This window comes from Myxocyprinus asiaticus, chromosome 16 (genome assembly GCF_019703515.2).
Source record: "Myxocyprinus asiaticus isolate MX2 ecotype Aquarium Trade chromosome 16, UBuf_Myxa_2, whole genome shotgun sequence".
NCBI classification, from domain to species: domain Eukaryota; kingdom Metazoa; phylum Chordata; class Actinopteri; order Cypriniformes; family Catostomidae; genus Myxocyprinus; species Myxocyprinus asiaticus.
The window spans coordinates 26105964-26120874 of record NC_059359.1 but is presented as its reverse complement, the minus strand read 5'-3'; the positions used below and the strand labels follow the sequence as shown (position 1 = coordinate 26120874).

Here is a 14911-nt window from a genome sequence, read left to right as displayed (position 1 = left end):
CAAGTTGTGAACAATTAAAAGCTCATTCAAGGGAAATAAACAGCACGCTACAAAGAAGTGTAGGAAAAAACAGTAAAACACATACGCAAAGAACAACTGTTGCATAAAACAAAATCTAAAATTCTACTCGAATGAGTCATCACACTATTACATAATGATAGAGGTTAAATAAGTCCGTGCATCTATTCCGCCCCCTTTTTTTCTTTCTCCCTCCCTGACTTCTCTCATTTCCAGCTCTGTCTTTAACTCTGTCACTGTTCCTGAAATACTAGTACTCTAACATTCTTTTTTTTCTCTCAGTTGCATGTTGCTACTATTATCTCCTGCCCTCTTAATTTCTTTGCTTTGACATGAAGTGCCCCTCCCTTTTGCCCTTATTTTCCTTCACCCTCCCAACATGTTCTTCCTCTAAAAACAAAAACTACAACTAGAAGCCTATACAACCAAACAATGGAAATGGTAGTTAAGCCCACCCCTCCACACCACATGCCTTACACTGTGCCACCTGAATGCCATGCATCTTTTTACCTTGATGCTCAATTATTCTCACAAAAAAAAAAATTATATTCATTATTCCTGCTTTATCCCCCTGCTGAGTAATTTCTGTGACTAGTTAAATATGGCTGTGGAGAAGATATTTTTTTAATTATTATTATTCAAATTAAAGTTACAACATGATTACTTGACTTTATGGAACCACACACTTTTAATATTTCTGCTAAGAATGCTAACAAAATGACCTTCACAAAATACAATTACTGTTTTGTGGAGCAGTGAAATGTCAGGTATGCACGACAGGCTCACACACGTGCAAACAGACATATATATTTTTGTTAATCTTCCACAGCAATTGTTGAAGTCACTTTATAAGTGTTTTCTAACAAAGCACGCACAACATTTTTTCCCCCAGTTGTTATAGTGTTTGCATTATTGCGTTTTAGCACTTTTACCACTAGAATGGTAGAAAATTACTCTGTGCTCTTAAAAAATGAGGACTGGTTCACTATGCTACACAGAGCCATGAGGGACTGGTTAAAACTGTAACAGCTAAGCAAGCTAACTTATGGCAGGCTATTCATGGCATCTTTGTCTGATTAACGACATGGATATCTAGTGAGAGGATTCATAACATAATTATGGTATAAATGTGTGCCCTTCAGCTAACAATGTAAAATAATACACAAAAAGTATACCAGTTCACATCAGTTCTCATCTGTTATCTCAGAAGAACCTGTCTCACTGGCTTTTCTTATTCGTACCATAGACTTTTGCAAAAGATTGGCTTACATTTCTTTTAACTGAAGCAGTTTTACAGGCCAGCCAGCAAAGTTGTAACCTGCTTATTTGCATATATACACTCAGTGAGCACTTTATTAGGAACACTATGAGTGTAGTGACAGTCGGCCTAAACATTGGAAATCCAACACAACCAGTAAAATCTTTTATAATGTAAGAGGATTTTAATGTGCCTTTAGCTTTAGTGGTTCCAATTTCACTAAAGTAACTGAAATTGTGGTTCACAGAAACACCCAACTTACATCTGCCAATCAGAGGCAGGTATTGTCAATGAATTTGCCCAGAGGCCCAAGTCTACTGTTCTGGCATAACGACTGTGATTTGGAGCTGGTTTAACCGGCTTAGTTAGAGACTTCACAAGGACCAGAGACACCAAGCCCACCTGCTTCTTTTTTTGCAAACACAGTAATTAAGTAAATAAGAATTTCTATGGTTAAATGAACAGTGAGAGTAAGAGAACAAAGGATAGAGTAAGAGAGAGAGAGAGAGAGAGAGAGAGAGAAAGAGAGAGAGAGAGAGAGAGAGAGGGATGTGAATGTGGGTGTGTGTGTGTGTGTGTGTTAAGGGGATGGTGGGAGGGGTTAAATTAAAGGGTGTGGCATTCTATGCATAAAATACTCTGTCTGTCTCTTCAGCCCTCACTCCCTTGCCATCACTGTCTTTTACTTCTTTGCTCGCTGTGAACTCCACACAAATCCAAGGTGAGTTAATGTCAGAAGGAGTATTGCTGCTAACAGATTTGTTTTAGGTAGACTTTATCAAGAGTAACAATTGTTGCATGCAACTTTTAACCCAGAGTGAATTGTTTTACTATCTGCCTTGTAATTAATTCTCAACTGTAGTTGATTTAACAGCTGCTGTATTCAAGAGTGTGGTGGGTTTAGAACTTAATGAAAGTCTTTCTTCACTTCTTGATTTTGTTTGATGCTTGGTTTAGGTTGTATTTCTATCGAGCCCTCAAGCCCCTCCCATTATGCATAAAACAATATTTCTGATTACTTCTGTTTTTTTTTTGTTTTTTTTTTTTGTTTTTTGCTTTTCTTCCAACTGCACTTTCTCACCTTCCTTAATTGGTAAATATATCTTTGAGATGAGTTTGTCTCATGTTCAGACAGAAATGTCAAATTATGCAAAGTTTGTGTCATGGAAAGACAGAGAGAGGTGATAGTTGGTGGTGGATTTATTTAATGGAAGAAATTATTGCACGCTTTCAGTAATATGCCAAAAGATCAATGATCTAGCAGCTTTCTGCCTCTTTCAGTGTCTCTCTATTCGAGTTTGTTAAGCCAATGTCTTAATTAGAGGGTGTGCTCTGGGTGTTGGCCATAATCCGCTTCTGTTTTAAACGGTCATTTTTCTTTTGCCCTCCTTTTCTGACTACTCCCACTCTCTTTCTTTCCCCTCATCAGACAATTTCAGGCCCATCCCTTCTCCCCTCCTTCTTCCGTCCTTTTTGTTTGACTCAATGTTGCACAGAGGGGTGTAACCTGTTCCGTATTTTATACTGTCGCTAGGCATGACATTGTGTACTTTTGCTATCTATCTAACACATTCTAAATGATAAAAAATATAATATTCATATTAATTCAAATATTGTGGTCACATCTGCCTGTTGTTTTTTTGTAAAGACAATTATTTTTATGACGCACCTACTTTGTATCACACTTATGGAGAGGAATATAAACACTTTTTAACAACTCTCTCACTCTCTCTCTCTCATGTTTTGCTAGTCACAATGTCTAAAATTCAGCCAGCCATGGTTCTGTTGATTGAGGCCTTCCATAAATACTCTGGGAAAGAGGGAGACAAAAATACCCTATCCAAAGGCGAGCTCAAAGAATTGCTTAATGCAGAGTTAAGCGATTTCCTGGGGGTGAGTTGCATTGAGTAACTGTTCCATACACTGATTAGTTGAAATATGTTTTCTCTTTTCCTCATTGCTAGCCATTTTCATGAAATTGTTATTTTAGTTCACCATTTTAGTTCACATTAAATAAAAAAATAGTAAAAATAATTAATTGTCATATAAAGGATAACTACAGTCTATTTATGGCATCTTTTTTAAATTAATGTTACAGGTCTAGGGTGAAATGTTTGAGCTAATATAGATGTAAATGTGTGCCTTTTAGCATAATATGTAACAGTGCCAAAAGCTAATAGCCGTTATATCACAATATCATCATGTTAACTTGTACATCTAATTAAATTTTGTATGTATGTTATGTTTGCTACAGAAATCCACTGACAAGTCAGCTCTCGACAAGATCTTTAAGGATCTGGATGCAAATGCTGATGGCACTGTGGACTTTCAGGAGTACGTCACCCTGGTTGCCTGCATCACTATGATGTGCCATGATTTTTTCACGAAGGCAATATAAATGGTTCATTAATGATTTGATTAACCTTATCCTTATTCTGTAAAAAGATGGTACATCTGGAAAAAAAAAGATAAATAAATAAAACATTTCAATGTTTTGAATTAAACAATTTATTCTTATGATTTGTTGGTGTGAGTATTCTTGACTGTAAATGTTTGTTCATATGTGTTTCCATGGTTGTGGTTTTAAGAGTTAAATACATGTGCGACATTTGGACTTGCTTGAGAGAAAAGTCATTCCTCTAGCCATATTAAAAAAAATAGTTTGAAGTCCCTGTTATAAAGATATTCACATATCAATATTACTAACACAATACGCACATAATTACAATGAAGTTTTAAAGCAAACTAAAATGACAGATTACAGAGACTCACATAAATGCATACAGTGCATATGGTATGGACTGATCAATGCCCAGGAAAAATTTAAATTATTCTAATTAGACCCCTCATGTAGTCTAGATAAACATTAGAAGGAGTCTCACAAACATTAAAGAGAGAGGCAGATGTAACAATAGGAACAGTTCACCGATCAAGACAGATTTCTGAAATTTACAGGCTTTGTGTTTCATTCTTGAAGCCCAGCCCAAAGCCTCAGAACACTGTCTGTGACGTGGTATGCTGCTGAGAGACAGTGTCAAGGAATGCTGAGGCCAACCTATTGTGTTCTTTCCCACTCCTCAGCAGCCTCGATGGAAATGTGACCATTGGGATCTGTTCATGAATTTCTCATGGACACTACCTTTCATTTTTTTAGAACAATGCTAAAGTAACTGACATCTAAAATTTAAAAGATTATGAAATGTGACCAAATTTTGTTTGGGTTTGGTATTGCCTTTCTTCTAAGTTTTATCTCCTGGCACTTCATTTTGACTAGTTAAGTGGTTTATTAATCAGAACTGCAGTGCTCAATGACTCAATGTTTTTTGACCTGACACTGTAGTTCTATCAAAATTTCTTTAAATAAGTTATTATATGGTTGGTTTCTTGTGAGTGCTACTGTCATTCTCAGAGATCTTCTATACTGAGATAACAACCTTCGCGTTTTTACCCTAGGAGAGAGCATAAAGGCCAAAGTGTACTTCGGTTATCCATGTTGCTGATCACTCAGTGCACAGTATGACGCAGAATGATCAGCAATGCAGACAACCAAAGTACACTTTAGGCTTTATGCTTCATCTGCAGTCAGAATTATCCTACTTCTCATTTCTGAAGTGTTAATTACGAGTATGTCATGTTCAAGTGCTTTGTTGTCGGAAAGAACAGGAAACATGGATGACGCCATATTTGTTCATGCATATTTCCTGAGGAACTTTTATTTTGACACCATGATACGTATTACTCAGCTTGGTGACAATAATGGTATTTAGAAAAAATACATGCTATTTTCTTGGTGTAAAAATTTACAATATGCATCAAATAGATGCTGATATACATGAATATGACATGGCAAGCGCTAACAATTAGATGTATTTAGAAAAATGAATAAAGCCTGTCATTCACTACTGAAACCATACTCTCCTCCGCCATGTTGAAAGTTTACATCTCCCAAATCGAAAACTCAGGTATCAAAAATATCTCAGAGTTTCCCAGCTGTAATTTCAACTTGAGGGGTTCATGTGCAACTTCAGAGTGGGAAACTCATATTTACGATAATTCACGTAAAGGAAGCCTTAATGGTGAACTAACTTGTTACAACAGCAGCTAGTGCTTTCACACTGGCAGTTTAGTCAGAAACAGAGCACGGTTTGCATGAAAAGTCGGTAATGTGAATGCTGTCATGCGGACCGGAAGGGCACTGCGGTACCGAACCCGAAACTACCTGTAGGGGGTGGTCTGAGTTCGGTTGCACTGGGATTGTGGCGTGGTTCCCATGAGTGAGAAATCAACCTGTACTCGGGTCCGCACTTGTTCAGGAAGTAAAATATCTTGTGCATGCGTTTTTGCCGATTTAAGCATGATGACATCATCAGCTGCACAAAAACAAACACACACACGTGCATCATGAGTGGCAGGGAAACGTTGCAGGACACAGAAAAGGTGAGGTGACTTTTATATATGTGAGTGAGCATGCAACCAGCTGTGTCCTCAAAAAAGATCATTTGTTCATCAGAATAGGTGTATTCGACTTGGGCTGCGTTCTACTTCACTTTTAACATCAACTTGCTAATTCCCCTAAGCACTTCTCCTCGGGGGAATCCCCATCGCCATTTTGGAAGTTCGTTCCACTTCGTTCAGTGAGCGAGGGAAGTTTCTGTTGACAGACCCTCAACCCCTCGATTTTGACCGAGGGAGTGAGCCTACTCTGATGTATGCTTCAGGCAGCTCCATATCCCACAATGCAACTCGACTGTAACGTGACAGCAAATTGCACTTAGTAAACCCCACCCCCACACAACTCTAATGTATGATGAAAGTAAAGTTAGGTCAACTAAGCAGTTTAGAAAAGTTATATTTAAATTTAACAGCATAATACTTGTAGCTACTTTAAACTGTTTATCACAGAGTTATAGCCTATGTGTTCATTGTTATGTTAACATTTTCATTTTTGTAAATCTTTGATTAATCCTTTCTAACAATTCATTCTAATGAAAAAAATAAACACAAGATTTATGTTGAATCACATAAAGCCGCAGGACAGGGACTGGGTCAGGAGGCCTGGGAGGCAGCCACAGGGCAGGGACTGGGTCAGGAGGCAGAGTCGCTGGGGATGGGGTGGGCAGTGCCGCTGTAAGGGGAGACTCTGAGGGCAGTGCCATGTAAGTCAGAGCCGTGAGAGGCTCGAGGGGCGGATCCAGGGAACTCGGTGCCCTGAGAGTAGCCAACGGCTCGAAGGGCCAGGGTGGAGCCGAAGAATCAGAGGACTGAGGTAGCGCTGAAGGCTCGGAGGACAAAGGAGGAGCCGGTGGGACTAAGGACTGAGGTGGAGCCATAGGGAAAGAGATCCGCGGTGAAGACAGAGGCTCGGAGTGACGAAGCATAACTGGAGGAACAGAGAGCCAAGGCGGAGCCAGGTGACCGACTGACCAAGACAGAGCTGGAGGGACGAGGGACCCCAGAGATGCCGATTGGCTGAAGGACCACGGTGGAGCCAAAGGGACATAGAGCCGAAGTGGGGCTGAGGGAACGAAGGGCCAAGGCGGAGTCCAAGGCTCAGAGGGTCTAGGTGGAGTTGGAGGGTTTGAGGTTCCCCTTGATCATGGCTTCACAGGGAGCGAAGTTCGAGCCGGTGAAGTGGGAGGAGCCAGCTGACCAGGAGGAGGAGGAGGAGGAGGAAGTGTCCTGAGTGGAGCCAGCGGAGGAGGAAGGACCAGGGTACTGGATGGAACTAGGGTGTCCATGATGTTGGGCAGAGCCAGTGGAGGAGGAGAACACTGGGTGGGCATACGGGTGGAAATGGAATCAAAGTCAATAAGCTCCATGAAAGCAGGCTCTGGGACAGATGTGGCTACAAGCTCTGGGACGGTCAAGGCTACAGGCATAGGCTCTGGCTCGTAGACCGTGGCAGGCGTGGGCGCTGGCTCGTTGACCGTGGCAGGTGTGGGCGCTGGCTCATTGACCGTGGAAGGCTTGGAGGGAGGAGTCGTGGAAGGCTTCGAGGAAGGCGCCGTGGAAGGCTGGAGGGTGTCCACTGTGGGAGGAGATTCAAAGTCCTCATCCTCCTTACCCACAGTGAAAGGAGATCTGCAGAGCTGCGGAGCCACCACCACGTAGTCGGCGATCGTCCAGTGAGGACCCAACAGAGGCATCAGCTCCTTCAATGCACTATACAGGCCAGCCCTGAAGAAACTCACCAGAGCTTGGTCATCATAGTGCACCAAATTCGTGAGATGGAGAAACTCACGCATGTGATCCCAACTGGACGGTCTCCTTGTTCGAGGAGGAGGATTGCTACTGCAGGCAGTTGATCCATTTAGTTCGGTCAGTCCTTGGGTTCTTGGAGTGGAAGAGGAAGCGATGCAGGAGTGGATACTTTCAATCTTTTAATAATATATGCAGGAGTGGAACAAACGCTGGAGTGGAACAAACTATAAAGCTAAACATCACAAAAAACAACACAACGTAACACTTCATCAACACAACATAACACTTCAAGGACTGACAAAGGAATGGGCAGAACTAGAGGATATTTATACAAAAGGAGCTAAATCAGGGAATGAAACACAGGTGAGGATGATAAGGAACAGATGGAAGTGATGAGGGCAGTGAACTATGGGAGATGTAGTCTGGGGGAAGATTTCAAAATAAGAGTCCTAGGAAGACATGAGGGAGACAGACTGTGACAGACAGATGCTTGAATTTTACACAAAATAATCAGAAACATTATTTATTTTAAATGTTTATGTGCTGCATAATACAGTGCCTGTTGGTTGTGCAAGAAGAAAGAACAAAAAAAGCCTGTATTATTATTTAATACCAATAAAGGAGTCAGTATTTATAATCATTTTGAATGTTTTAATGAATAAACATAATATTACTATGACAAACATAATATAGCATGATACAAACATGATGTATAGTTATAAAAACACGTTGTTGTGAGAGTTTTCGCTGAACTGGAGGTGTCAGAATAAACACCATGGTAATAGCATACTACCATAGTACTCTTATTTCTGCCATAGACAGACATAGCAGAAGTAGTAAGAGTAGTATGTGAACTATGCAATTGTGAACGCAGCCCATGAAACACATGTAACCTTTGTCACATTGTGAGTCTGGCCAATCGTGAATGAGTTGTGTCGTCATTAGAGCTTGTGCAGCTCCTCTGGAGCAACTGCAGCGACTGCACCAGCCGGCTACTCTCGAAATGCTCTCGTGGTACTTTGATGGCATAAGTAACGGTGACGTGGCGGTGGCGCCGGTTCAAGTCAGACAAAATTTCTAACCAACATGCACTGCTTCAAGTCCAGCGCCAATTGGTCTGGGCAGCGCTGCATCAAATGAACACACCTAAGCATACATGAGTCTGAAACCAGACCAACACTGCAGACTGCGGTAAAATTGTTTCTATGTTCGATATTCATTTTAACATTTGAACATTAACACTTTTAACATTAATTGGTATGTAACTGCAAAATAGTGGGGGTTCAAAAGCAAAAGTAATTATGATGTTATTCGACAAATGTAATTGTTTTAAGCATCAAAAGTGAAAAAGGCAAAACAGCGATCCCAACACAGCCTGATCTCACAGTGAAATCGGAAAGAGTAGACCGCCTTTTCTTTAGTCAAAATCAGTATACATTGACTGAAATTTCGAAACACTGCCCCCAATGGCCAAAGCGGTAAGTGTTGTAAGGCATATGGGCACGTGTGAGCTACATTTATGTCCAGGAGAGGTCGTCAAAAGCTAGTAGTGAAGCAAGTTGTTTTCAGCTTAACAGGACATAATACAATGAGGAGAAAAGCATATATTTATAGATTCTATCCTCCAACCCAAACCCAAACCTTACCTTAACCATTAGTGGAGTAAAAAAGTAATGTTAGAGGGAAAAGTGAAACCTCCAAAGCATGCTCATCATTGATTATTCAAACATGGCTACTGCCTGGCTTTGAACCCTAGTCTCCCACGCAGCTGATGCTGATGAATAACGCCAGGTGGAAAGGTAAACACACTGCACAATGTCAGTGTGTCAGCATACAGTCGTCGATCTTAGGATACCAAAACTATCGGAAACATCATGCCGACTTCACATGTGATCATGTTGCCCAACAAGTGCAATCCAAGTTAGGGAGTGTCCCAAAAGTGCAAAACGCACACATATCAGTTAAGAGATACATTATTCCATAACTACATTAAAAAGTGGTATGTGTAGTGTTTATGTTGGTAAAAAAAAATTAAGTTAAATTTAGATCATTTTTATTTTTCTTATGAGTTATGTCCCTTTTATAACTATTTAATGTAAACAATGCGTTAATGAAATAAATCTATTTAGCTTTTTTTATACCTAAAGATCTCACATCACCTGCAATGTATTTATAGACACCTGCTACATATCTTACACAGCTTTGATTGTGGAAATATGTTTTTGTGTATTTTTCTGAAATTTATAAAATACTAAAATCCATTTAAATTCTTGTTAATTTCACGTGATGATGTCACGCCATATAATATAATTGCTCAATTTAGATTGTTGTTCAGAAACAAGATAGAAAGCAGAAGGAAAGGAAGACATCTGATAACCCATTAATCTGAGGTTTAATAAACAGTAAGTATAGTTGAGAAAATGCATAAATTTGCAATCCCCTTTTGTCTCATCAATGTTAACACCCCATTTGTAATTTATACAAATATAAGAGATGAAGCATTTTTTATTTAGAACTGCCCATCACAAGGGCATAGCAGCACTCTTTAAAAAGGTGATTTTTGTCCCCTGCACCTTTCCATGCTAAACCCTACCGAGTCCAAATGGTGGATTTGTATACAGTATTCTTTGCTTTTTGTTACTTTGGGCTGATTGAGCAACCATCCAGCCAATCACAGGTGAGTTTCATGAGCCGAAACAACCCTTACATAATAGGCCGTCAGTCAGACAGTCTAATCAACGCAGCTCCATTCATTTCTACAAAGTTGCTTTCAACAATACTCATTTATCCATGTTTTTTTTATCAGCATTGATGTTGAACTAAATTAATAATCTAGAGATGAGGAACACACAAATGAAAGTTATTTATTGGCATTTCGTTCTTGATTGGCTGCATTACATAAAATGCACTGCAGAAAAAAACAAAGGACAATCCTTTTAAGCACACATTGTAAGTGGAGTTTATATCAGCTCATGAGACTGAAACTTATGGTTTTGCATTATGTTTGTGGGGTAATAGTTTGATCGGTTCTTTTTGCTAATTTAATCAGATTACTAGATCTATGTTAAATATGTAAACTATTTTTAATATCAGCTTCTGTTTTTTTACCTCTGTGTTGGTGTGCATTTGACAAACTGTAGGAAAGAAAGATAGATCTGCTGTGTTCTTAGAACACTTAGGCATTTTACTCAAGTGAATAGATATGTAGACAGGCTTTTTACACATGAAAACGTACGGACATTATTGAAACATAATTATTATAAGACTATTAATGTTGTCTTTTAATAAAAGTCATGCCCAGCAGCTCACAAACTGTAGGGAAATTATAGATTTGCTTTGTTCTTATAATGCTTAAAACCTCTACTGAAGTCTCTTTGTAGCTCTGACAAATTTTAAAGGATTAAAATTTCAGTGACTAATTAATTTCGCACAAGACACTCATTTGTCACCACTTTCTGGCATCACCAGAAATGGTCATTGAATCATTGAATGGATCTAAACGAATTATGGTGAATGTAGTCAAAACACTCAAGCCACTTGAATTTAAATCCCACAATGCACAAGCACAGAGTAAAAAAATAAAAATTATGCACATGCACAATTGTCATTATTGTAATTGATTAAATAATTTATTCAGGACCAGCTTGTGCTCAGTCTATTATTGTCATGTGTGAAACGGAAGTGCTCCACAAGATGCCAATTTTGAAATTATTTAGCAATACTTGAATCTTTAAAATACTACAAATAAGTAAATAATATGTATGTATTAATATAATACTTATATCATTGTGAGGAGGAGGAGGGTGGGGCCGGGCCGTGATTACGCACACCCGGCCCCCAATCGGGCTAATCAGCGGAGGAAAGGAATAAGTGCAGCGGGATGCGGCAGTTCGAGAGAGAGAGAGCCACATGCAACTGCCGTGTGTGCGTTTGTGTTTTGTGTCTTTTTGTTTTATTAAATATTACTTTGACTGTTCAGCCGGTTCCTGCCTCCTCCTTTCCCATTTTAACCTTGTTACATTGGTGCCGAAGCCCGGGAAGGATGAGGGGTGCGCTGTCGTGGAGTCTTCGCCACTGCCATCCACCCAAAGGAGCAGCAGCGGCCGTCCGCCGGGGGATGGAGGAGTCGGTGCCGGCCGCCTGGATACAGAGGGACGTCTGTCATACGCGAGGGGAGGAGGGGCTCACTGCCTGCCACCTGGAGCGGTGGAGCCACTACCTGGGGCGGAGGGGCTCCCTACTGGCCGCAAAAATGCGGAGGGCATTCCATCCGCCAGGGGTTGGAGGACTTGCTCCGGTCTGCCCAGGGAGGAGCAGCTGTTGTCCGCCAGAGGGTGGAGGAGTGGTCGAGGACCAGGCGACAGCATGTCTGGGAACTGGCGAACAAGTTTTTTTTCTCTCTCTCCTCTATCTCTCACTGTCGCTCTGCCTTGCCCTTTCCCTCTCCTCTTTTTTTGTTTTTGTTTGTTGCCAATTTAAGTAGATTACTAGATCTGTGTTAAATATGTAAAGCTATTTTTAATATCAGCTCCCGTCTTTAAAATACTACAAATAAGTAAATAATTTGTAGTATTTTCTTGACTGGGTATACTCAATGTACAATCTTATATGAAACCTCCTTTACTTTGTTTGTAATACAAAACTTGTGAGGAGTCAACCATATTGTACTCCAATCAGACTGTTTTTTTAAACAGAAAGTTCCATTTAACTGTAACAGCAAGGATATCTTTTGTTTGAAAAAGGGAACGTAAAAAAAATTATTACACCCATAACTTTAAAAAAAAATGATTCTAAAAAACGATTATTGTCATACCCTAAAAGTCTCAAAATTTCCCTGGGAATTGCATACAATACCCTTAAGTACTGGCTAGGTTAAACTGGAAAGTTATACATATTGATAAATTCGGTATAACTATATAAGATACTCTCATTTTTAATCAACTGCTTAACCCAAATAATTCCCTTTTTAAACCAGTTATCATAAAAAAGTGTTTGGTTTCTAACCCTTATTCCAAATTGTGCATTTATGGTGCGAGAAATTATGATTGTACATTAGCGTCCAAAAAAGTAAAACCTATTTATGGAAACTTGCAAGTTTTATGGGAATCTTATTAATATCAAAATCACATTTCAATAAAAACTCTATACCACCTACTTTTTTAAATATAAGTTTTGATACTATATACCATATACTTTGTTTATTTTTAACATAATTTTGCAACCATTTTACTTTAAGTACCATATTGGAAGTCTTAAAATCTAAAACATTCAATCCTCCTTCACTTTTTGTCCTACATATTATCTCTTTTTTAATATAATGTGGTTTGTTCTTCCAGATAAATTTAAAAAGCTTGGAGTCTATCAGCTTAATGAGTGTAGGTGGAACATCCAGCACTTGTGCAGTATAAACCAATCTATATAAGCCTTCAGCTTTAACTAACAACACACGGCCATTTAGGGAGATGTCTCGCAACAGCCAAGAATTCAGTTTTTTTTTCAAAGGATCGAATGACAGGAGAAAAGTTCAGCTCAGGTCTAATTTCCTTGTTTTTAGATATCTTGATACCAAGATAGCCTATTTAACAACTTCTTCCACAGGAATATTATATATTTCTGTGACATTACAAGATCCTAAAGCCATTAGTTTGCCTTTGTTAATATTCAAAGTGAGGCCAGATACCGATGAAAAATATTTCAAACAATTAATTGCTTTCTTAACTTCTGTATGGTCTCTTAAAAACAGGGTTGTGTCATCAGCTAACTGTGTACACTTAATTTCTTTATCCTGTATCAGAATACCAGGAAACACATTTTTTTTTTTAATGTAAATGGTCATTACTTCTGACACCAGCAAAAATAGTAATGGACTAATTGGTCACCCCTGTCGAATTCCTCTTTTAATATCGAATCTATGAGAAGTTTCATAAGCCAATTTTACAGAGCTGTTCATTTTATTATACAGGGTTTTAATTACTTTTTGAAAATAGTCCCCAAATCGGAAAAACTCAAAGGTCTTAAAAATGAAGTCATGTTCAATAAGGCCTTGTAAAAATCGATAAACATGTTAAAACTATTTTCATTAATAACTTCACTATAATCTATAAGATCTAAAATAAGCCGAATGTTATTGCAAATGTATCTTCCTTTTATAACCCCTGACTGTGACTCATCAATAACAGAATCTAATCCTGTTTTCAGACTTTCTGCAAGTATGGATACAATAATTTTACCGTCATTGTTAATTAAAGTGATAGGTCGCCAATTATCTAATAATAATGGATCTTTGTTTTGGAATTAAAGTTATTAGGCCTTGAGTCATTGAGGGTGACAAAACACCCTGATCAATGGACTCTTTAAATACCATTAAAAAGAATTCAGCCAGATCTTCTAGAAATATATATTTATATATATATATATATATATATATATATATATATATATATATATATATATAAATCAGCAGTTAGGCCATCATTACCAGGAGGCTTGTTTAATTTTAGTTTTTTAATAGCTGTTTTAACTTCTAAAATGGATATTTCCTTATCACAAATGGCTTTAAACTCTTCATCGATGTTATTAATATTATGTTTTAAGAGCTTCAAAAAATCATCTATTTTATTTACAGAGCATTCCTTGCTCGAATAAAGTTCACCATAAAAATTTGCAACATATTTTGAAATTATTGAGAAAGTGACTCAAACTGCTAACCTGAGTTCCTGGTTGCGTTCGATTTCATTTTTAGCCCCTTCCCTCACTAACTACCCTCCGTCTCATGGACTCGGATGTACGTCACTGCTTACCTTGCGCGAGTGTCCACTACTGGCGGAAGACGTGCAATGGGTTTAACTGGAACACTCTAAACCCTTGATCACTTGGAGCATGTTGAAAGCTGATGTCAACTTGTGGAATTATTTAGTGATTTTTGCACCTGAGAAAACAATGTTTTCAGAGATTGAAATCAGAGGCTTATGTATAAATCTTGTTTTTTTTTTTTTTTGTAAGAAAGGATTAATCAAGATTTACACAAATGAAAATGTTAACATAACAATGAACACATAGGCTATAACTATGTGATTAACAGTTTAAAGTAGCTACAAGCATTATGGTGTTAAATCTTAATATAACTTTTCTAAACTGCTTAACTGACCTAACTTCACTTCCATCATACATTAGAATTGTGTGGGGGTGGGGTTTATGAAGTGCAATCTGCTGTCACGTTACAATCGAGATGTATTGTGGGATATGGAGCTGCCTGAAGCATTTGTCAGAGTGTGCTTTTTTATTTTTTATTGCAACAACAATACCAATTCACAACATACAGACACAGTGCATTACATAGCAGTACCCCTCTTTTCATGAATCATAATTGTATTTTCTTTATGACAGTCTTAAGAATATCATATGTTTTAGATGCCTTGGTATTCAGGAGTTTAG

General features: G+C 38.5%; 1 protein-coding gene across 1 annotated transcript; it reads left to right on the top strand.

Moving 5' to 3' along the window:
• The first annotated feature begins 1852 nt into the window (after nucleotides 1–1852).
• LOC127453559 (ictacalcin-like) lies at nucleotides 1853–3796 on the top strand. Its single transcript, XM_051719995.1, has 3 exons — nucleotides 1853–1997; nucleotides 3027–3169; nucleotides 3531–3796. Exons 2-3 carry the CDS (start codon nucleotides 3032–3034, stop codon nucleotides 3672–3674), a joined length of 282 nt encoding a protein of 93 aa, XP_051575955.1. The 5' UTR covers nucleotides 1853–1997; nucleotides 3027–3031; the 3' UTR covers nucleotides 3675–3796.
• The last annotated feature ends 11115 nt before the right edge of the window (nucleotides 3797–14911 follow it).

Bases quoted from the DNA above. Each gene is read 5' to 3' on its own strand.
- LOC127453559 (XM_051719995.1), top strand. From the start codon at position 3,032: ATGTCTAAAATTCAGCCAGCCATGGTTCTGTTGATTGAGGCCTTCCAT. The intron at 3,170-3,530 runs GTGAGTTGCATT...TGTTTGCTACAG, and splicing joins AGTTAAGCGATTTCCTGGGG to AAATCCACTGACAAGTCAGC.